At 45.6% G+C, this 23254-nt stretch overlaps 1 protein-coding gene across 1 annotated transcript in view; it reads left to right on the top strand.

Annotated features, from left to right (window-relative positions):
- LOC120850275 overlaps window positions 1–23254 on the top strand; it is an 86710-nt gene that overhangs the window by 42800 nt on the left and 20656 nt on the right. The window contains exons 6-7 of the mRNA XM_040222731.1: window positions 2005–2133; window positions 9477–9603. Coding sequence (XP_040078665.1) covers window positions 2005–2133; window positions 9477–9603 — 256 coding nt within the window. The remainder of the gene's footprint in view (window positions 1–2004; window positions 2134–9476; window positions 9604–23254) is intronic.

Raw genomic sequence — 23254 nt, 5'->3', positions numbered from 1 at the left:
GACTGCTTCTTTGAGTTCCAGAAGGCGAGACAACATTAGATACTGGCTATTCCATCTCGTCTCCACGTTTTGCTACAGACGTAGTGTATCCTTTTCCGTCTTCTTTTGGCACTCCTCAAGCCTTTTCTGAGCTGATGAACTGTGCTTGTAATCCTACAACATGCCTCGCTTTCTTGCACAGGCGATCAATGGCCGGCGAACGGGATCTCGCTCCATTAATCGCCAGAAGCGTATGCGCGGAGCACGCTCTTTCAGTCTACGGAAGTCTCCTCACCGCAGCACTGATGTTGCGCCCGTTATCCGTTACGAAGAACTTCGCACGTTCATTGGGTATCACCCAGTCACGGTACAGTTCGTCCAGCACGGTTGCAATGTTCACAGCGCTGTGATTGGCAACCATGTGTTGAGTGTTCAACGCGAACCACTTCCTCATGAATTTTGGAGTAAGAAGATGGCAGGGGAAGCTCACGTAACTTTCGTTAGCGCGCGATGTCCGCATGCCGCTTGTGAAGGCAACAGCGGTATTGCGGCCTTCAAAAGCACTGTTGAGCTCTGCTTAAACCTTCTTTCGGGTGTCGTCATACATGCGTGGCACAAGCACGCGCGAGAGTGTAGAGTGGGACGGTCAACGATAGTTGGAAATGGCTTCTGTCAGAAGTTCTTTGAAGCCGCGGTCTTCCACAAGGCTCTAAGGCTATAAATCAAGGGCCACCATGGCGGCCACCTTGTTATTTAGCGCTCGCACACTCTTTTCTGGCAGGGGCTCCGAGCGGCGCACTAAGTCCGTCAGCGTCGGTTGATCTTTTCCTGGCGTACCAGCGGTCATCCCACGATACTCTTTCAACAACGCAGGATGAACTTTCAGATTTATATTATATATTTCCAAAAAGCACTCTCTCTCTCTCTTCTTTTTGGCGCCGTTTCCCTTTTGTTTCTCCGCTTCGCGTACGGTTCCCCGCAAACACCTCCATCTGCCAGAACACGGGTGGGCGAACGCAAATGTGAGCAGTTTAAAAAGTGAGGAGTCTCAAGGGAACAAAAAATTGCAGATGACCGCTACCGTCACCGGCGCCACCAGCTTATGTTGAAGCCTCCATGCAGCTATGTCGCTGTCAATGGGCCCGGACTACCGAAACCGAAGCCAAAAGCAAAACTTACGCTTGCGAACACGTTCTAATCGAATATTCGTGTTACGACGAATTTTCGAAAAATTCGAAAGACTTAGTTTACAAATCAAATACGAATATTAAACATCTAATATTCGAATCGTATTAGGAATTTCGAATATTCGCCGACCCCTAATAAAAAGTGAAGCCTAACTTTGTCATTTGTTAGGCGATTTAGGTCCAAAAATGCCAGATAGCCGAAGTATCAGGCAGTGAAGCCTAAGTTTGGCACTTGTTTGGCGAATTAGGGCCAAAATACCCACTTTTGAAAAGGAAGGTCAGGTTTGGCTCTTCTTTGACTACTTCGGGCTTTTCAAGGCCCTAAACTCCCAGACAAAAGCCAAAGTTTGGTCCAGAACTTTCTGCTGCCTGGGACCTGCATCCAAAATCATCGCTGTATGTGAATGAATGAAGCAAATGGCGATAAGTCAGCTTTTGTTTTTTTTATTTCATATTTAACATATAGTATTGAACTTATCGTTATATTAGCCCCGCTTTACGCCTCCTTACCCCAATCTATGTTATTATTATTTTACCGTGGTAGCTCTGCTTAACAATTCTTGCATTGAAAATTCCTGATATATTGAGCGTACCTTTCTAAAGTAAATCAGGCCGACAATGTGAACACTAGTTTTTAGGTGACGAATGCCTTTTTGGCGATGATCCTAAAAAACATATCATGAGTACGTTGTCTCTCCAGTTTGGCATACAATTATCTTCCTTATAAAAATCTTGGGTTTTATTCAGTAGTTTATTGTTATAAATATACTTGTTACAAACATCCGTGGTTTACTAACATCATGTGTATTTTGGTACCTTTTTTATCACTTGCCTGCAGGCTGGACGCCCCACTACAAACTTCTTCTGGATATTATAAATCTCTTATGAGCCCCCCGGGTGTAGGCTTTCTATATGGCGTCCATCTTAAAGGGAGATTGGCCATTAGAACGCTACTTGAAAAGAAAACGTAAGTCTGTTGAAAATTCTTCATTCGAAAAGTATCAAAACAATTGGTGATAGATTATCTAAATACATAAAGTCCCGTAATCTTTTTTGAGAAATCACAGTTGATCGATATTTGTGAACAATAAAAGGCCTTCTTAAATATTTGAAGAACACATTTTGTAGAAAAAATGTATCTTTTGATTTAAACAAATGTCGTCAAGATCGTTGCGCAGATTTTCGTTCAACTGCAAAGCATATCGCACATTCTTGTGCTCAGTGAACGTTTCTTTATTGAACTGCGTAGAAGATGTTGTGAGATCGTTAAAAATATTTCCTTGACGTCTATGGAATATATTATCACATTTAAAATGAATTCACATAATTTCATGATCTATCTGTTTACTACACGCGGATCGGCCTCCCACTACCTGCGAACGAGTTTTGTTGCAGCGTTAAGCCTGGACTCCATGGTGCGAATATGCTGCGAAATATAGTCCAACTTTGTGTGTCAACTTTTGCTCTGCGCGTGGCATCAGCACAGTGGTTCCTACATCGTGCGCAAAGCAAACATGACGGCGGGTGAATTTCGTCAGCTATTTGTAGCATAATTCAATCCATAGACCTTTGCCTTTAGTGCAATTGAAATGTTTCTGGGTGATTTCAGAGAGGATCGACCAAAGGGTAGCGGTCTACATTTTTAAATCAACTGATTTTTTATATGCCTAGTGTCTAGTGTCTGGTATAAACAAATCTAAACTTAGTTTTTACCAAAAAATATTTGGGGTCAGGAAAAATCGTAAGTGATGAAGAGGTGGACAGTTGCATTAACGCGCACTGACGGAGTGGGCACGTTTGAAAGTGAATAACTAAAACGATAAATTTATGATAATCATAATATTTTTTAGAAACAAACTGTGGGTACTACTTGCTTGTAATCTATAGTAACTATATGTATTTATACTATATTTGTTTTCTAAGAATTACCAAACTAGCCTGCTCGAACGACAATTGTCAAAATTTGGAGGCCTGTATCTCATGAAATTATTTAATCACCATGATATTATTTCAAATATTATTTCCATTATAATGCCTATTATTTAAAATACATAGTAGGTATCTGAGTGACACCATAGTTGTGATATATTTAGGCAAAAATGGGGAAAAAGCAAACAATCAAAACGTTAGAGGCGGAAAAAAAACACCACTCTATTTCGGCATTCTATTTATTAAAAAAACATGTTACATTTTTTTATTGAGAAAGAGGGCATAACTCCCTAAAGTACGGTTCTTTTTCAAAGCCTAAACGTAGAAGTGCTCTATACAAGAAGTGACTAAGTTCCATTTTCATGAAACTAACAGACATCTTTTATATATATTTATTCAGATGAGGCTCTTGATAACTGTTCATACATCAAAAATGAGAAGAAACTATAGTGTACTAAGAGATATCATATTACGATAGCTCTTTATGATAGCCTACAACACCATATGCTCCTCTCTCTTCTCCTCTACCTCTATCTCTCTCTTTCTTATATATCTCCCTTACTTATACCTAGAATAAAAATATATTCAAGCATTCCCTTTCTGCGTGATACTGTTATGTGGCTAGCAACAATCTTTTCCTAGCGAAGATCACGATTATGGCTCAATAGCTGACGGAAGTAGCAGACGACATTCGTCGCTAGGTCTGGCAAAACGGCCACTAAAATCTTTTTTCGCATCTCCCCGCTTGCTGTCAAGGATAAGGGGGTTCGCTTCAAACAGCAGAATATGACTGCCGATGCATGGTTACAGAGCAGTCGTGCCTGTCGCCACCCCACTCATTGGCGTCACGGGCGATAATATCAGGCACAAAGGGGCCCACCGACAGACAGCAGAATCCCCAAATACTCGAGCCCCAACTCAACACAATAGAGCAGTGGATCTCAACCTTTGATAGTTTGCTGACCCCTCGTGAATCGGCGGAGATGATGCAGGACACCAGTCTGGGGAAGGGGAATAAAAATGTGTAGGGCAATTATGAAAGGGATTTAATAAACGGATGTAACTAAGGGCTTGTGTGAAGTAGACTCGCTTTATTGACATATACACGAAAAAAACGTATCAGAAAATTGGAACATTTCCTCTCAATCTGAGAAAATACAGCTTTTATTGCCAGGCTTGAGTGATGATGCTGGGTTCGTGGACCCCCATTTGAGAACCACTGCAATAGAGCATAAACACTGTAGCCGTGTTAACCTAGGAAAGGATAACATGGCATCAGTGTTTACGCTCTAGGTAAGGAAAAGCACGCCGTGTGGTATGAGCCGGATCCTTACAGGAGGTGCAAGGTGAGCCCTGAGGACGTGTCTGCCGCCCTAGAGTACTTTATGAAATACAAGCTAAAATGTTCGTGCCAAGGTCCCAACCAGAAGGGCGTGATCTCTGTCATGCTCGACGGGGAGAAACCGTTCGTGCCAAAGCGCTTCCCGACACGCTCAATTCGAGTGGCCTTTCGTGTATACAAATATAAGCGCCCTGATTCCGGCATTGGGCTAACGAAATTGTATTTCTCGCACCCTAGATGGGTCAAATGTATTCCACACCAGGAAATGGAAGTGTGCGTTTGTGTGCGCTGCTCCAATTATTACATTTATATTGCCGCTCTACAGAACGTTACAGGCTCAACATTGAACAGCGGTGAAACGAACTCAGCATTTCTGTGCGACCCACTAACAGGTCTGTGTCTTTAGGTAGACTGTGATCCCTGCCCAGAACGCCAGTCTCTTACACTAGAGGAGCTTCATACCCCAGAGGATGAAGATATTGTGCTTACAACATCCGACGACCTTGTGAAAAACAAACATTACATCCTGAGGCTTTCCTCAAAGTGGAACAAGTAGCGGTTGAAAGTTTAATATTTCACAACCATATACGACAAACGCAAGATAAAGCGATCTACGATGAAAAGCAGTGCCTGAAAAGCGGGAGCATTGTCTTTCATTTTGACTTTGCTAAAAACTAGACCATCGAGCTTCCTGACAAAGTTCAAGCATATCACTGGGAAAAAAAAGTTACGAAATCTACATCTGTAGTGACGACAAGAAAAGCAACCGACAGCCTCACTATCATCAGTGAGGACATGTTTGACGACGACGCTCGCACGTGCTTGGCTCTAGGAAAAGTGAGAGTTGGTTGAAGACAACGTTGCGGTATACGCGCACGTGACGTACGTAAGTGACGGGGCTGCCAGTCATTTTAAGAATTGCTACCAGCTTCACCAGTTTACAAAGAACGATTGCCCAGAAGCCCAGTGGTTATTTTCTGCATCTGGACAAGGGAAAATGCATGCGATGGAGTGGGCGGACTCGTGAAGCACCAAGCCACGCTGAACATCCTGAGAGAATGTTCAATAAACGCACTTCAGAAGTCAGGACGATGGTGAGCGTTCTATCCGAGAAACCGAAAGTCGCGCATATTGTGTATCTGGAGAAAAAGAAAATTATTCGGTATCGTAAAAAAAAAAATAGTGGCTGGCGGTGCGCAATTACCTGGCATTCAGTCTCACACGTAGCGACTGTGCAAGTCATCAACAGAAGGAACCTGTGACATATATGTAGCACGGACAGTCGGATCTGGTTAGAAGAAACTTGATTAAATGGGTACATTGATGAAGGCCTTAGCGTAAAGTGCCGAACTTGATTCCCCAAGGGCTGCCCATTTTGAATGCCGGGACATCTAATTTATTACACTTTTCTTCGCAGGGTATTTAACCTACTGTTTTACTTGGTGATTGCTTATATTCTTTATCTCGTCACCATACGAGAATCAGGAAACGTAATCCTCGCGCAGGATAAAATATATTGTTTTGCCACGATCCATTCGTACGCCGAGAGTATCGAAGCTGCTACAGTCCGGCGCGGTGGCACACCTCACCTGGAATGGTTTGTCCCCGGAAATACATAGCTAACCTAAACAATTTTATCATTCTATCTTTATTTATGTCTGTGGAAGTAAAGTTATTTATTTTATTCTACATATAAAATATACCAGAATGTAAAGCTTCGCACTGCATCATCTTTTCTCAAGTCACTAGTCTCTAATTGATTCCTCTTTGTACGCTGCATGTAAAATGCTGTAAATAGTTTCTCCTCACTTTTACTGTTTGACCCATTTCTCTAGTTGTCAATAACCTCATATGAATAAAAATATATAAAATATGTGATTTAGTTTCCTGAAACTGGAACTTGGAGTCACTTCTCGTATAGGGCACTGCTAAGTGTAGGCTTTGAAAAAGGACCGTACTTTGGGGAGTTATGTCTTCTTTCTCAATCACATAATGCAACATGTTTTAATAGGAATGAATGCCGGAATAAAGTATAAGAGGGTACCCAAATTAAAGAAAAAATCGAAACAGTTCTTTTTTTAATTTTTATTGAAAAATATTTCGTTGATTTATTTTTCCCCATGTTTGCCTAAATATATCAAGGCTATCGTATAACTCAGGTACCTAATATACATAATACATAATAGCGATATATAAGTAGAATACTATTTAAAGCGTATATGATGGTGATTAAATTATTTCCTGAGATAAATGCCTCCACATTTTTCCATTTGTCTTATTTTGACAAAATGCGCCGCAAGACAGGGACAGGGTAGATAAGACAGCACGAAGCGCTATTTCAACTGAATGTTTATTGAAACAACACACTATATACCCGATCGGGCTTCTCGAGTAAGAATTCGAATTACTAGTCTGTTATATGCGCTGACGGGGCACTTATGCATCTGTCCTCTCCCTGCATTCTAATGTTAAATGACTCGAACATATCTCTCGAAATTTTGCTTTTCAGTGTTGTCTTACCCACTCTGTCCCTGTATTGCGTCGCATTTTGTCAAAATAAGTCATGTACCAACTGGCCCATCTGTCACTATTGTTGCCAATGGTCGTTCGAGCAGGCAGGATCGGTAATTTTTTGAAAAAATATATACGAAATAAATAAATAATATTGCTGTATATTACAAGGAAGCTGTGCCCATAGTTTGTTCCTAAACAGTATTAAAATTCTCCTAATTTTATCGTTTTAGTTATTCACTTTCAAGTGCGCGTTAATGGAACTGTTCACCTCATCACGCCGCACGACTCCTCTCCCCCTTTTTTTTTTCGGTAAAAACTAAGTGTAGATTCGTTTATACCAGGCCCTAGAAAATGGCATATAAGAACGTCAGTTGATTTAAAAATGTTGACCAGCCACCCTTTGGTCAATCTTGTCTGAAATCACCGCTCTACTTTATTATATGTATATTGTTAGAAAGTTGAAACAAGTGGAAAACATACTAGAGAGGCCCGTGTATCTCGTCTTTGACGAAACGCTGCGTCGAACAGCCTGCCAGATAGCATCATAGTCGATCTTTCCTCAGTGCGATAAACGTATGAATTCATCCATCTAGTCTTACGAGTCGAGAAGCAGACGATGCGGACCTGCGATCGTTGGCAGTTACCTGGGCAGGAGTAGAGTAAAATTAAGACGCGAGCATCTTTAAGTAACGTAAAGAGGATACGGTTGCACGGAAGTGAGGATAACATCTACTTTAACTGAATAAAGAGTGCTTTCGGGAGAACGTTAAAGACCTTGCAGCGCCGTCCCACACCGTTGACACCTCGGTCACGAACACCGGCGTGTGTCGTCAGCTTGGCGAGCACCTGGAGGCGTGGTCGGAGGGGCTCATTTCTAAAAAATTAACTTCTCAGCAGCAAAAAAAGCACATATTCAATATCTTTATAAGTTGAACATATCAGGTGGATTAAAGTTTTGGCTATTTCGAGAGTTGCGGGCACCATTGCCTACGCTGTTTTTTTCTTGCTCCATTTCTGCATAAACTGAAGATTTCGTCATTTAATTAAGACACAACCAGACAAGGCTGTCTCATAATGATATCCTTCAGTGTTTTGTATTTTAGTCTAAGATAGCCCATACTCTTATTTGGGCGCCCTCCTAAATTTACGTGGTAAGCAACCGTTTTTTACAATGTTTTTTTTTTTTTTTTTAACTGCATTAGGTTTATGCAAATCCAGAAATTTGGGGAGAAAGGTCCCCCTTCGAAAACGTCGCGGTTTTCGTATGACTTATACATGTTGAATTAAACCTTCCAAGTTTGTTTGACCCTCGGTGGCTTCTACTTTTATAAAAAATACGCCTACAGCCTACTTAGCCCCAAGATGTCATTATATATATATATATATATATATACAACGGGGCATGGTGGCTGGGGCCGAAGGCGTGGGTACAGAAGAAGAAAAGAACCCTTAGTGAAAACAGCAACAACGGACAATTTAATCTTCGACGTTTCGGCCGGAGTCCGGCGTTCGTCAGGAAGACTTCCTGACGAAGGCCGGACTCCGGCCGAAACGTCGAAAAATAAATCGTCCGTTGTTGCTGTTTTCACTAAAGGTTCTTTTCTTCTTCTATATATATACCGGGTGTTTCTGCGAAGACTTTCAAAAATCCTAAAAATTAAAGCGTCAAAAAAAGAAAAAAACTTTCTTCGGGAACAAACTACCAGTCACGGCGGACGTCAGGAATTGCCAAAAACATAGTAATTAGCCAACTAATTAATTAAAATTTGTTAATTAACTTTTTAATTAGTGGAAATAGAGATATGATTCTAATTAGAAAGTTGCTGAGCGTTATCGAAAACCACCAAATCAGTCATTTTGAAAAAGACTTTCGGCGCGTGTGAATCGTAGTATTGTACTAAAGTTACCACTCGTGGAGCAGGTACAAGGCTAGGGCTAGATAAGAGACGGAAAAATCGCGCGGGCGCCTTATCGCAACCACTAGCTTTGTACCTGCTCAAAGAGCGGTAACTTTAGTGCACTACTACGCTTCTCACGCGCTCAAAGTCTTTCTGAAAACGACTGATTTAGTGGTTTTCAATAACGCTCAGCAACTTTCTAATTGGAACCATATGTCTATTTCCCCTAATTAAAAAGTTGATTAACAAATTTTAATTAATTAGCTGGCTAATTAGTATGTTTTTGGCAATCCCTGACGTCCGCCGTGGCTGGTAGTTTGTTCCCGAAGACAGTTTCTTCTTTTTTCAAACGCCCTAATTTTTAGGATTTCTGAAAGTCTTCGCAAAAGCACCCGGTATATATATATATATATAGTTCCGACGCTTCTTTATAATAATTAATATTTTCGTACGTATCCCAGACATGCGAGAAATGCCGCATCTCCTTTGGCAGGGAGTAATGACCCCATACAAATCACTCATAAATGTGATCGCATCTAAAATAGCGCACAAATATGATTTTGTTTTGTTGTGACTCGTTTACATAACTTTGTGGTAACGTTCCGCAATAACTTCTGTATGTTCCAGAGAAGTGCCCGGAAGCAACTTCGGATGTTGGAGAGATGTACCTTATTCCCTGTTATATCCACTGCCACACGACTATTTAGGAACTATGAGCTCCCCATGCAGTTTGTACAAGTTAGGGAAATGCAACGTAAGTTTTAGATACTCTACTTGTGTGAATGAGAACGAATCATTCGCTTTCTATTCACTCCAATTAATGTGCCCAGTTGAGCCCAGTGCCCAGTGCCCACTTTTACCGTACTATCGGAGTCTCCCGTCAGCTTGGTTCAGGATTCTAGGTCTCCGGGCCGGTCTTCGGGGGCCAGGTCTTCGCAACTTGTCCAAGGGAGTATAGTGAGTCTTAAATGCTTACAGGATGTGACTAAGTTTATATAAGACAGGCTCGTCGCAGCATTGGCATCTTGGTTCGGGGGGTACGTAGTGGGGATCCTGTTTTGCTTTCTTTACGGTCTCCCACAGTTGCGAGAGATGAGTTGTCATCGCGCCGCCGTCTAGCATGTGTCTTAGCAGAACCGCCTGGTATCTTTTGAAACCTTTTGGAAAGGGGTTGGGTTCCTGTTCTGAGGCAGGACTCGAGCTGCTTGGCCCGTGTCTTTCAAATATGTCGAGGTGAGGCTTCGGGGTGGTGCTCTTTCCTGTCTTCATCGAAGCTTTAGTCGTTACTAAGGCCTGCGAGCGCGCGATCGGGATAGTTCCTGTTGCACGAATGGAGGAAGTGAGAGAGCTACTCTGCAGCAAGGTGGGCGGTCTCGTTGGCCCAGATCCCCGCGCGACCCGGGATCCCGCGGACGCTAACTGGCGCGCCGTGGCGGCGATGAAGTTCAAGGGCCGCGTCGAAGATTCCGCTGTCGGCGGGACACGTGGTGTGGTTCTCCTGAGAAGAGTGGATCGTGTCTTACGGGTCTGTGAAGAAGTACACCTTTATGCGTAGGTTGCCGATCTCCAGAACGTGCATCAGCGCCGCTCGAACGGCTTGACATCGGGCCTGTTTTTTTTTGAGCGGGCTCTGGACGTGATCGTTTCTGTTTCGCCACCTATATCGTGGAAGGCGATGGCAGAACCGACGAGCTCTGTCGACGCGTCAGTGTAGACGATGGGGGCTTCCGGGTCTTTGAGAAAAGTATCCACTTGGAGTGCCTGTTGGCGAATTTGCATCTCCGTTCCTTGTGCTTGGGTCCTACATTTATAGGGAATAGCAGTCCACTGCGCGACATCAATCAGTTCATACGGCGGCTGCGGGTTCGGGATATTGGGAAGGTGTTCCGTAGTTTGGACCATGAGTTTCACAAGGGCCCTACCCTGTGGCGTATGTACCAGTCTCGCCTGGTGTATATCCAGTTGTTTGGCGATGTTGTCGCGAAATTCCGAAAATGTAACTCATATATGTTCGGGAAGGTCGAAGAACACCGTTCCCCACATTGCCATGGACTTGGACAAGGTGATCGAGGAATTTTTCGAAGGGCCCCGTGTTCTTCCCACATAATTAAGAGACACCAAGGCAAGGCATGTAAGGTCCCGAACGGTTGGAGACCGAAGAGCGACACCCTGTTTATCTCGTGGGAACTCGACAGGGTTGTAAAAGTTACTTAAAAAATGTACCTAAGATACAGTTACAGTTACTCCTATGAAAAGGTACTTAGGTATGCACCTAGGTACTTGCTTAAAGATGTACCTAGGTACAGGTACAGTTACTCTAAAGATACTGTCTTTATTTATCCTCCCCAAATTTGTAAAAATATATTGGGAGTAGAGCTTTTTATACTAAGGATACACTAAAAAACGAGTTCGATAACTGTGCTTTATTGGTGCCAATGCGATGTCCACATCAGTGTTGAGTCCTCACGTGCCTTGTCCCCACGCTCCAATTGGTTCACCGAGGCCACAGCTTCCACTGTTTACCATGTCACACCGAAACCGCCGAAACTCGCTTATTGACGTTCTTGTCCTCGCGCCGGTGCTGACGCCAACGGGCCCAGAAGACGTCGGCCGCATGAAGAAACGCATGAGTCGAGTGCATATGCACCTAACTTTCGCGACGACGAGCGAAAGGCTTCAAGCTTCCTTGTTTTATTTTTCTTTCGTTAGTCAGTTGAAAAATGAGTTTTTTTTGGGGGGGGTTTTGTTTTGTTTTTTCTTTCTTCTTTCGGAACTTTCTCCGTTTTGATAGCTGCAAAATTTAAGTCCAATTTATTGAGTGGAAACTGTATTATATATGCAATGTTACATTGCTTTATAATTGTAATTATAATTTATTTGTAATTATATTTTATACTGTATTTATGGCAGAACAGTGCCACCATCAGGACAAGATACGGGCAACAGAAACTGCGCACATCGTTTAAGTTATCTCCTTCCTTGTATAGCTGTCAGAGGAACTTCAAACTTGCAATGAAGTCGATTTTAGTTTGAGATGAAGGAAGCAGGTCGCTATTTTTCCTAAACGGAGTTCCGAAGCGCATAAATAAATTGGTGTCGCTAGAACGGCATCGCTAATTCACCGTTCGCTCAAATAAACACCTACATTCACTAAAGTGTGTCGTTCGATGAAACATCATAGGCGGGGCTTCGTTTGCAAAACGTCTTTCGATCAAGTCAGTGCCTCCAATGCCGTACCCAACTCAATGCTAATCACGGCACATGGTAGTGGGTTAATACTTCAAGATTTACAGTTTCTCCCATTTTGATGAAGTGAATAGAGAAGTACCTGTAAAAAGTAGCTTCACTTAGTTACAAGTTACTGGAAAATGTACCTAAGATACAAATACAGATACCGAGAAATTAAAGTTCCTAGGTTTGTTCCTCAGGTACAACAAAAGTACCTAGATACCGATTTCCAGTTACTTGTACCTAGGTACTTTACAACCCTGGAACTCGAGGCCGATATGGAGCAGAGCAATGTCAAAAGTGCCCCCTGCCCTCACGGTATTAACGCGAGCATGCTCCTAAACACGCCGCAAGATGCGAAGTTTGACTCCATTCTCCGCGAAGCCGTGATCCAATCTTTCTGGAACCAAGGAATTGGCGGCAGACTGCTTGACTTAGTTAAGTCGTTTCTCAAGGAGAGGTGCTAGGACATCAAGGTTAGCTGTAACACCAGCTCTAGGCATCTTAATGGCGCTGGCGTCACACTGGGCTCGGTCCTGTTGCCGGTCGTGTTTAATCTGGCGATGGCGCCACTTCTGTGGAAACTACGTAAAGTAGAAGGCCTGCACTTCACTGGGTACTCCGACGACACCACTGTGTGGACAGGAGAAAAAAACCCTCTCAAAATAACAGATCGTCCCACAGAAGGGCCTCAAAGTCATCGAGAACCACCTCGGGGATGTAGGGCTTCGCCCGTCACCTGAAAAAGCCAAGTATATTATCTTTGGCAAAGGAAACCAATTCAGGCCCTACGACTCCTTTCGAAGAATCATCAATCTATAGGGCCAAAAAGCTCGGGGTGCTTGGCGCCCACCTTCAGAGAAGCAACAACCCCAATCAATGGCTCCAAATCGGCACCAAGTTGTTGAATAAGCGCCTTCAACTCGTCCGACGCATTCCGCAGCGCATGGGCGGTAGGGACCCGCGAGTGGCAAAGCTCCTAGTAGAGTTGGTTCTGATCTCGAAAGTACGGACTACAATTTCATTGCCTCACTAGACGCCACTGGGACAAGCTGGACTCGTTGCTTAACGAAGCTGGACGGGCCATTGCCGGCCTGCCAAAACATACCAAGCTCGATCATCTGCGCATATTGCGTTGAATGTTCTCCAGAACGTTCCTAAATGGGTTCTCTCGTTGACTGATTCGAAATATGTGAGCCACTTGGACTGGTTAATGGGTTTGGCGTACGCACGGGCCTCATCCGCCAGCCGGTTGACGACCTGGGAGGCCGGGGGGTTACTGGTCCTCCAGAACTCCACTAGCATGGCTGTCCTCTCGTCCCAGAGGGCGAAAACTCTCGCGTCTAGAGTCCGCGTCCCGGCCTTAACTTGACGTTCATCCTTGGCTCTCGTATGGCAAAGTCCACTGGTCGTTTTGGAGCGCACCAGGATCGACATTTATGGAGCACCCTATTTCATGGGCGATGGGGATCGAGACAAACTTGTTCCACGCGTCCGTTTGAATCAGCTCCCAATCAAGAGCTCGATCCTGATACAAGGAAAGTCGCTCCGCCGATTTTGGCGGATTCGTCTTGAAGCCAGCTTGGTCAGCTCTCGGCGCGCACACGTGACTTCCTTTCTCGCCGGGCTTCTCGCCTCGGAAGAATTCGCAATGGTCATTCGCGAAGTGCCGCCAGCTTTACTGCTGCTGCGGCTTGATGACAGTTTGCTAGAGCAACCCCAGCAGCAGAGGCTCGAGCAGCAGCAACAACGAGGATTGCTTGTATGTCCCGCATGAATTCGACTGCCTTTTCGGACTTCCGCAGAAGAGGCCGAAAATCGAGACGTCCTTCGACACCGTTCACAAGTATTTTGATGAAGGGGAAAATGGTCTACGCAGCTACGCTGATGCCCATCGCTTATCGACACGCATCTTTCACGTAATGATTAACTTCGCTCGTGCATTGAACATGTGTTTTGGCGCCGCGATTTCGAAAGCATGTGCTTCGAGATTCGAGACCACGGGAAGGGAATTCTGGGGAAGCTGAGTGACGGGAAGGCATCCGTCGATACGGGAGGGGTGGCCATGTTCCACTGGAGATCCGGAGGCGGAGCGACTCCGTTCGGATCGCGTGCTACATTTCAGATCCGGTCTACTGATCCGGGTGTGCTTCCAAACGACTAGCGAATTCGTCATTCGTCTCTTTTGGAAGTAGTGTCGAGATAACGCTGTCAGCGTATCCGATATTTTTTCGAGGACCTCTCGCCTAAAATCTTTCCAAATAACTTTTTGGTGATCCTTTTTAGTGGTTTCCGATTCTCTACCGGTAGCTCGATTACGATGGGGTAATGATCGCTTCCCCAGGCATCTTCGAGTACCGATCACTCAACCGCCCGGTACAGCAACGTCCGCGTGAGCGTAAGATCGGGTGCTGTGTCGGCCTGCCTGCGGTGAATGCCGTATCGTGTGTTCTTGTTTAGGTCGCGGGCAAGTGATGAGTTGACCGCCTCCTGCGCGTCGTAGAGCGGAGAACGTTTGGTCGAGGTGTTAGGGAATCTCCACGCCATGTGTTGGGCTTTAAAGTCGCCACCTCAGATCACTATGTCACGAAGATAATCTTTGCTACGTGACTCCATCAACGTAAAGTCCCCCTAGGTGTGTCGGCCCGACTCGGGTCAGTAATAGGCCGACGCTACCACAAGGCGCTTGCCGCCAGCCTCGATGCGAACTACCACTACCTCTTGTTCGGCGTCGTACCACTTGCTTGTATCTATCTACAAGTGCGGGAACGACTTCCGGACATAGGCGCCCCACTTGGGCCTCGATTGAACTTTCTCCCTTCCTGGGTCTACTGAGTGTACACCCTCAGCTCAAAGTGGCCCCCTCTGGTTTCCTGCAGCAGGATCACGTCAAAGAGCCGCTCGCAGAGTCGGACAAGAAGCACGTCGCGGCACGACAGCAGCCGCTGACAGTTTCATGGAGGATAGCGAGGGTCGTCGGTTTTGCCCTACGAGCAAGCGGCATGTTAAGGTTGGATCGCCATTACGGCCGGGCAAGTTGAGACTTCGGTTTCAGCCTGAGTTAGTTGCGGAAACTGTGCCATGCGACTGGCGTGTTGAGCTTGCATGTCCTTAGTAGCTTGCATTAAGCATGCCACCTCTGCGAGTGTGGCCACGTCAATCCTAGGTGGCGACTGTGGAATCGGTAGCGATCGCAGTGTCGGCGCAGCTTCTTTCTGCACCATGGCGGGGGTTGGGAATTGGGTCTCGGCATTGCACTCGCAGCTGTGACTGGTGCGGGAGTTGATTCCGGTTTATAAGTGGGAGGCGCGCGGGAGCGAGGCACCTGGTTAAACCATACTGGTTCGTGCTCCTTCAGCCTCCTCTCGAGTTCAGCGACATTCTGCATGCTTGCGAGGGCTTCAGCCGTTCGGCGTTGATCCTTATCCCTGAGTTGCTTGGGCTCTTCCCCCAGGCTTCTCATTGAACGGGTCGATGTGGTGACCGTGCCCTCACTAACGGCTTGTGCGTAGGGCGGCTTTCCTGGGTTTTTCAGGATCTCCTGCAGCGGTACTGAAGGTAGTCTCAAGGCGGGCGATTGGCGCCACCGGGTTTGCGACGCTTCACGCTTGACGCTGCCGGATCGGGACCTCCTGCGCGCGGAGAGCCCGCGCTCTTGACCGGGATCTCGACTCATGCCGGGAGTTAGGTTCATACATATTATTCTTTCTTTTTTTGTAGGTTTGTGTCGAAGCGCAGCTGTGTCGTCGGAAAGATAGCCAAGGCGGCGGGGGAGACGGCGGGCTGACCGCGTTAATGGGGAAGATGTCGCCCTCAGGGGCGCCTCGAGCGGGCGTCTGCCTAATTGGGGAGCCGGGACAATAGAACGCACACCCACGGGTGGCTGCCGGATGAGGCTTTTGGGGTAGTAAACAGTGTCGAACATGTCGGCTTTGCTTTCATGTGTGAGCGGGCCGGGTTCGCGGGTGCGCCCATCTTCACAGCGCCTTCTTGTAATGACCGTCGTGGGGTCTTTGTGTGTTTTATTTTGGTTATCCGTTTGAGACGACAGCATGTTGTTCTGCTTGTGTGCTTTAAGGACCGAACCTCTACCAGAAAGAAAATAGCGTGGCAATTTGGGCGATTGGTTCCGACGATTGGGAGAGAGAACCTAACTTTGACACTAAAAAGGAGGGGCCAGGGATGAGACGAGGCTTTTTGAGACGGATCGAGCTGGGCTACGGTTGGGTTCCTTGTTGGGGTTTTTGAGGACGGAAAGTGCCGGGCGGGGACGTCTGGTCGCGCCCACCACAGTGAACGCACTATAGTAAATAAATTTATCTAAGTTAAATTTTAATACCACCTGAGTGAAGTTCACTTCGCAACGTGTTCGCCATCAGGCCCCTTGTTGCAAGTGACCGAACATCATCATCATCAACCTCTTATTCGTAACTCCGCGTCTTGGAACGACTACGGTATCGTGAGCACAGTGATGCGAAGGGGTTCAAGACTTCGTGTGCGTCGAGCTCGACAACCATTTTTCTATCCTTTGGGCGGTGGTTGTCCCGAGTCCGAAGACGACGTCAGCGCTGTTTCTTCGGTTTGATTTGCGACTGCAGTCGGCGATCCACCTCCGCTTTCACCGGACAATCGGAGCCTGTGGCGACGTGTTCATCGGAGTGACAGTTGCGGCAAATGTGTTTGGTGCATGTAATGTTTCCGCAGAGCTCGCATCGCTCCTGTTGTGTAGAGGCGTTGGCTTTGTGGTCCAGGCCGCGACATTTGTTACAAACAACCGCTGTTGGACGGTATGTGGCGGCTCCCAATATGACCCCGTGATATTTCACGTGATGAGGAATTTCGCACCCCTCGAAGGTGATTAGGCAAGCACCGCTTCTGGCCATGAGCCTTGCATGAAGCACCTCGTGAGTTTCGGAGTAAATGCTTTATGTCACCGTTTCGGCCGATTCGTCGGGATCGAATTTGTAGTTGACCCCACTTACTGCCGCGTTTGGGTGTTTGGTGCGCTTGTGCCTCAACCGTGTGAACGATGTTCTAGCGAGGAAACGTTTAAGGTGTCTTGGCTCGTAGACGGACACCAGCAGCGGTTTCGCTCCCACAGATGTCGTGTATCCGTACTGGGATGCTCTGAAAACGGGGCCTGGAGATCTGGGCTGTTGAGCAGCGATCACTCTTCTTGGAATGCTGTCGTTATTACGTCTCGTTCACGGTCGAAGCGTGAAGCGTTTAGGCGGAAAAGAGGCGCAGTTCGTCACCCTGAAGGCGGCCCTTTTCTACCCACGTCGATTCACGGGTTCAGACTGTGGTCGGTGTTATCCTCGTCTTCAGCTGAAGTGTCCTTCATCGACGCCGAAGAGCTTTCCTCGGTGGTGTCCATTTCAGGATCATTCGAAGATCCCTCTGTTCGGAGGCGCTTGCGCGGGGTTTTTTCACTCTCGACGGGGTAAGAGCTTCCTCGCTCACGGTTGCGGATATTCCGGGCTCCGTGGACGGCTGGTAGTCCATCGTTATATCGACGTCGCCGAGGATCAGTCAAGAGGTAGGCGTCTTCGCCTTGCTCTCACCCTGCGGCCGGCTCCGGCTTGGTCGCCGGTTGCTTAGTGGCTTCCCACGAGATGAAGCGATGAACGCCGTTTAGTTGTGGCGCAAATGACTCACTTTTTCGCGCAGGTCGCTTAGTTGTTCGCGATGCGGATGCAGTAATCTACTTGACAAGATGGATGTGTACCTGACCTTCACAGTACGTCACCCATAACATATTTTTATGTACAGGCTGTCCCAAAAAAGAATTACACGGATTTTTTCACCCGCAACAATAAACTACGTATCGCCGAACCTGCTCCTTCTCCAGCCAAATTTCTATTTAGATATTTATTTAATTTATTTATTTATTTAAGGAATACTGCCAGCCCACATTTGTAGGCCAAGACATGGCTGCCTGTAGAGTTGCTGGGCAGACACTGTCAAAATACGCAATACCGAATTTCTCATTTCAAATTACACAAACATATCGATTAAGTCGTGGATGTTTACATATCTGCAGAATCGTCTAAAGCTCTAACAAAACAATCACATGAAGCAAGACTTGTCACACTTTGAGGGAAATCATTCCAATCACGAGGAGTGTTAGGAAAAAAATAATATTTAAAAATGTATGATAGAAAGCTTGCCGAGTTGGTGGTACATGTTTGAAGAAAACGCAAAACAGCGCCAAAGAAACGGAGGACAAGACGACGAAGTGTACAAACAGAGCGGTGACTGTGAACTGTTTTATTGGAAGAAAAACACACAAATGAACAAGTGTCACAATCATCAATAAGCATCAAGTCACCGCTCTTCCGCACGTGTCAAGCTGGCTCATGAATGTCAACTATTTTCAAACAATGGGGTAGAAGGCGAACTCAAAAACTTATCTTCTTGCTTTGAAATGTAAAAAGCCTCTCAAAGTTCTCTAGTCATCTGTTGACTGTGTCGTCCTAAAATACTCGTTTTACCAAGAACGGGTTTGCAGCCGCACCTATCCAACACCTCCTAGAACACAAGGCCATAGCGCTCCGAGCGGGCGCGTCACAATGGCGGAGGAAGGAGGGCCATGGCGCAACTACGTGAGAAAATGCCGATGTCGACGCGTATCGGCGCATTAATGTTCGTGCGCGTTTATCCGACATTAATACACGTTTTAAAAGCGCAGTTTTGTACAATTTATTATATATATAATATAAACGTAATATACAACGCGTTACCAAGGTTGAAAGTACCAAATTTATATTTTGATTATCCCCGTAACCGCGGGACTAAGCGCAGTCCCGCAGCTCCCCACACTTTCAAAAGAACCGGCTCCGAATTTCCGATGTGACATCTTCCCCCGTACGGGCTCTGATTTTGATAAATTAACGTTGCGTGTGAGCTGCTGATTGCATGCAAAGGTACGCTGAGACATATTAGAAGGGAAAGGAACCGAAAATAAATCTATTCATCGCCGCTGGGATGGAGCGCACACGAGGAAGAGATGGGTCGACAATGTTAAGCCTCTCGTCCCACACTGCTGGCGCTGCTCTCGCGCGCGTGTGTGTGTGTGGTTTTGTCCAACCCATCTTTTTTTTTTTTTTTGTCGTCACCGCAGTCTCGGGTAGATTTTTTTTTTTGTGTGTGTTCGCTTGATACTACGGCATTTACGTGGATTCGCGAAACAAGTCCTGCTACGGTTTGACTGACGTGTGTGGCAACTAGTCAACGATGACACTGGCCGTTGACCTCTCTCGACAGAGAGAGACTTCTTGATGTTCGTGTTAAAATTTTTTTTGTGATGGATCGTGTGGGACGTATGGATACGATCGACAGGTGAGGAACAACTTATTTACGGGCTTTCTTGGTCATGTGAGACGTAAGTGAAGTGCTGCAGTCGATTTTTTTTAAATATCGTGATAGAATGGAGCTTTGTTCTTCGTCATTATCCGTTTGCTATTGCGTCGACATTTATAATTATGCGTGGTAATATTCTAGTTTTTACTGGAAGGTAAATAACAAGTTTGTGTGATTATTGAAAGTGCGTTGTTTGTGCTTATGTGTTTATTTATACTAAAGTTATTTTGTTGCCTTTACCGCGTTTATACTAGTATCTTAACTGTATTAAGGTAATAGTATTATTGTATACAGAATAGGTTATATTTTGTTCTTAGGCCCCTCGAGCCCATAGGGAGAATTAAATTAGTTGACTGTAAATAGTAAGTTTAGTACCCCTGTCACACGGAAACGTTAATATATTTTTTATTAAATACTACTGGATTTAATCAGCTCGCTGTTTTGAGTGATTATATGAGCGTCGCAAGCTGATTTGTTGGCCCCATATTTTCATTCGATTGAAATTACATTACTTTTTGCCATGTGGCCGGGGTATGATGCAAGAATTCAGTGACTGCATGCGATAACATCGCTTACATGATCGTAAGTGACCTTCCTTTAGCCGTGTCCGCGTTGACTATGTCTACTTGCTTTTTCAATGTGACCTGTTTTGCTGTGTCCAATCACTGCGTGCCTTGCCATTCTGTCGAAGTATTTCTGTGTAAAATATGCATTCCTGCAGCAATAATTGCGTGAATCAATGTTTTCTCTTATTCGCCTTCCTCGTACCATTTCATCCCGATCACTTAGCGGTGTAATATTTTCCACGTGTAATGAAATGTTTTCGAGACCCGTTGCTATGTGCAGCTTTCAATTTAGCTAATAAGAAACGCGTATGTGACTAAAAGCACGTTACGACGATCGATCCACGCGCGTTGCCTTCGCTTCGCCGTGCGCTCCCGATGGCCTTCCCTCGCGACGTCACGAGTAGAGCGCTACGGCCTTGTCTTCTAGGAGGTGTTGACCTATCACGGTGTAGCGCCATTTTGCCTGCTAGCGATGACCTACACGATAGTACAAGCTCTCTTAACTGGAGCACTGATGCGACGACTACGCATTTGTTTTCCATTTGTTTCGTGCCATTTTGTGTCTTCAACGGCCAAATCTTGGGCTTCAAGTTCAACGCTTTCCTCACCGAGTTGCGAGTCATTCTTTGTTTTTTTCTTGTATGAATTGTCACAGACAACGCAAGATATGAAAAAAGGCATGCTTGGGCGTCAGGTTCAAGATTGTTATGAATGCGTACTCTACTTTGTCAAAAGTCTCAAACCGCGTCGTACCGCGAAGTTGTTTAACGAACATTCGTGCTAACAGCCGTTGCAAAATCGACAATCGACGAAACGCTTATCCGCCGACGGCGGGAAACGCTTTCGTTAAAACATTAGTCAAAAACGGCTGTCAAGGCGGCGGTCAGAGGCAAAACCGTGCTGTGTCGGTGGAGTGCCGAGAAAACGCATACTACAGAGCGACCGGAGGGAGGTACGCGGTATGTTTTTGTTACTATTATGCGTTTGCGGAGAAAGCGTGCTGGCTTTGTTCGAAATCGGAGACAGTCTACTCAGAGAGCTCGCTCAACCCGCTTTTTCCCTGGGCTCCACATGGCACCGCGGCAGAGAGAAAGACCTGTCTGGGCATGGAACGTTGCAAACTTCCGTGTTCCAGCCCCGGCCTTCCTCTGCCGGCAGCGCGACGGATCTTCACGAAGCCCAGCAGTCACCGCACTCAACCGGAGTTTTATTGCATGACGCGAAATGGGCATCTTTAGTTAGGTAGCAGACGATGCCGTCGATACTCCTGTAGCAGACGAAATGTCTCCTTTCAACTCCTCTGCACCTCTGGTCAGATTGCGCGCGGAGTGATATACGAAGTGCAGACGACGTCGCGTCCTATCACCGGCGTTTCATTGGCCCAGACCACCCGAAGCTTTGGCCTTGCTCGGAGCTAAGTTGAAAGGAAGTATAGCAAATACTAGTCATAGACTGAAGTAAGTATACGCGTAGATACAGACTCAGATGAGCGGAACGACTCCGTAACCCCCCCAAAAAAAAACAGATCATCCTTTAAATGTACCGCAATACCGCCACCGTTCTTTTTGTCACGCGCATAGAAAGTGCTATTAAACACCGGCAAAGGAAATTGGCCTAGACCCTCATCATGAATATGAATTTCACTCAGAACGAACACATCCGCGCTAGGACGCACAGAGTCAATACCTAGCTAAAATGTACCCCGGTGATTTCGAATGCTTTGGATATTTACATGAAATAAAGTAAACAATTCATGTCGCTGGCATGAAAGTGTCTTTACAAGTATATATTTTAGCCAAAGCGAAGTGTTCACAGATGGCTGAGTAATTTGCTCCAGTGCATCAGTGTTCATAATGCGAAAGAGTGAAGAATTCTGGTTTTGTTTTGCGAAACATTGTCCATGGCGGACCTATACAAACGTGTAACCCTTTTGCCTTCCTCTTGTTCAACACTTCCAAAAGAGCTTCCTGTTAACTGCTGTTATTCTGTTATGTAATTAAAATATATCCTAGGCTGAGATTCGTTCTGACGCATGGAGTCAAAGCGTCCACCGAAAAAATCGAATTAGGATGGTAGGAACTGCAATAGTTTTTGCCTGCAGTCTATAAGCCGCCACAATCTGCGCGGGTTCAAAGCCCTCCAGATCCAGTTGTCCAGCTAAGTTTGTAATTATATTCATGACATTTACCCTGGGCGAAACTGGTATTCTATGTATATCATAGTTAGAGGTTCGGTTTGCTTGATCTCATTTATGGCGGTCTGACTTGAGCTGTCGGATTTTTTATTTCTCTACTCTGCTGCGATAGATTGCAATGTTCCTGTTTTGCTTTAAAGAGCTTTGATATTTATGTCTTCGGACTTTGCTGACAAGAGTAGCTAATCACATTGAGATGAATAACATTCACGGAAGTCTACATCTCATTCGTGGTTGTTCGCATAGTGTCAACTATCTTCTTCATTGACAACAACGCATTAATCTTGGAACGTAGTTGGTGCAGAGCACCAACAGTATCTTTCCCCGAAAGTAGAACGTCGAGTTTTTTTATTGCCAGCCGATAGTTGCGACACGAACGAGCTAGACTCGGCTTTAGATGGCGTATGTTCGCCTTCAGTGCTAAACTTCGTTGTCCCTCCACGACAGGTAAGGCAGCGCCATTTCTTATGTTTTCATGTTCTTACCCCTTTAAACCTGCTTTCAGCCACTTCAGAGCACTACTTTCATAAATAGTACGCTTTCATGCAATCAACACACATTTGGCGTGGAATCGGACGAAACGGCACAGATTTCCGGCGCTGCCATTGCACCTAATCCACAACGAAGAAGTTGACGATAAAAATGAAAAATTATAACCAAATAGAATTTGAGAACAATAGCTAACAATAAAACAAATCCAGGCTCACCCGTGAAGGTAAAATCACAGTTAGCTTTGAGCATATGACCAGCCTCCAAGATTCCTCGTTTCAGATGTGTTCCGAAGTAACCTGGATATCGCGTTAGTTGTGATGGGTAGAATTCGGGTCTGTTGAAGTGGACAGAAGCGCCAACGCTAAGATGGTGCAATAAATCGATGTAGTAGAGCTGAACGCAAATTGTGAAAAGGAAGGGTCGTGAGATACATTATGAAGTGCGGGTTTGAGGATGGCCCAAACCTTTCTTCCCTCGGTAAGAGACGCTGTTGCTCACCACTGAAGCAGCCTTGCTGGGATCACTTCGGACGTCAAGAGAGATATATGACTGAGCGATCTCCT

Source organism: Ixodes scapularis, unplaced genomic scaffold (genome assembly GCF_016920785.2).
Source record: "Ixodes scapularis isolate PalLabHiFi unplaced genomic scaffold, ASM1692078v2 PGA_scaffold2__306_contigs__length_199485367, whole genome shotgun sequence".
NCBI classification, from domain to species: domain Eukaryota; kingdom Metazoa; phylum Arthropoda; class Arachnida; order Ixodida; family Ixodidae; genus Ixodes; species Ixodes scapularis.
The sequence above is the reverse complement of the archived record's forward strand: the minus strand, read 5'-3'. Positions and strand labels throughout refer to the sequence as shown.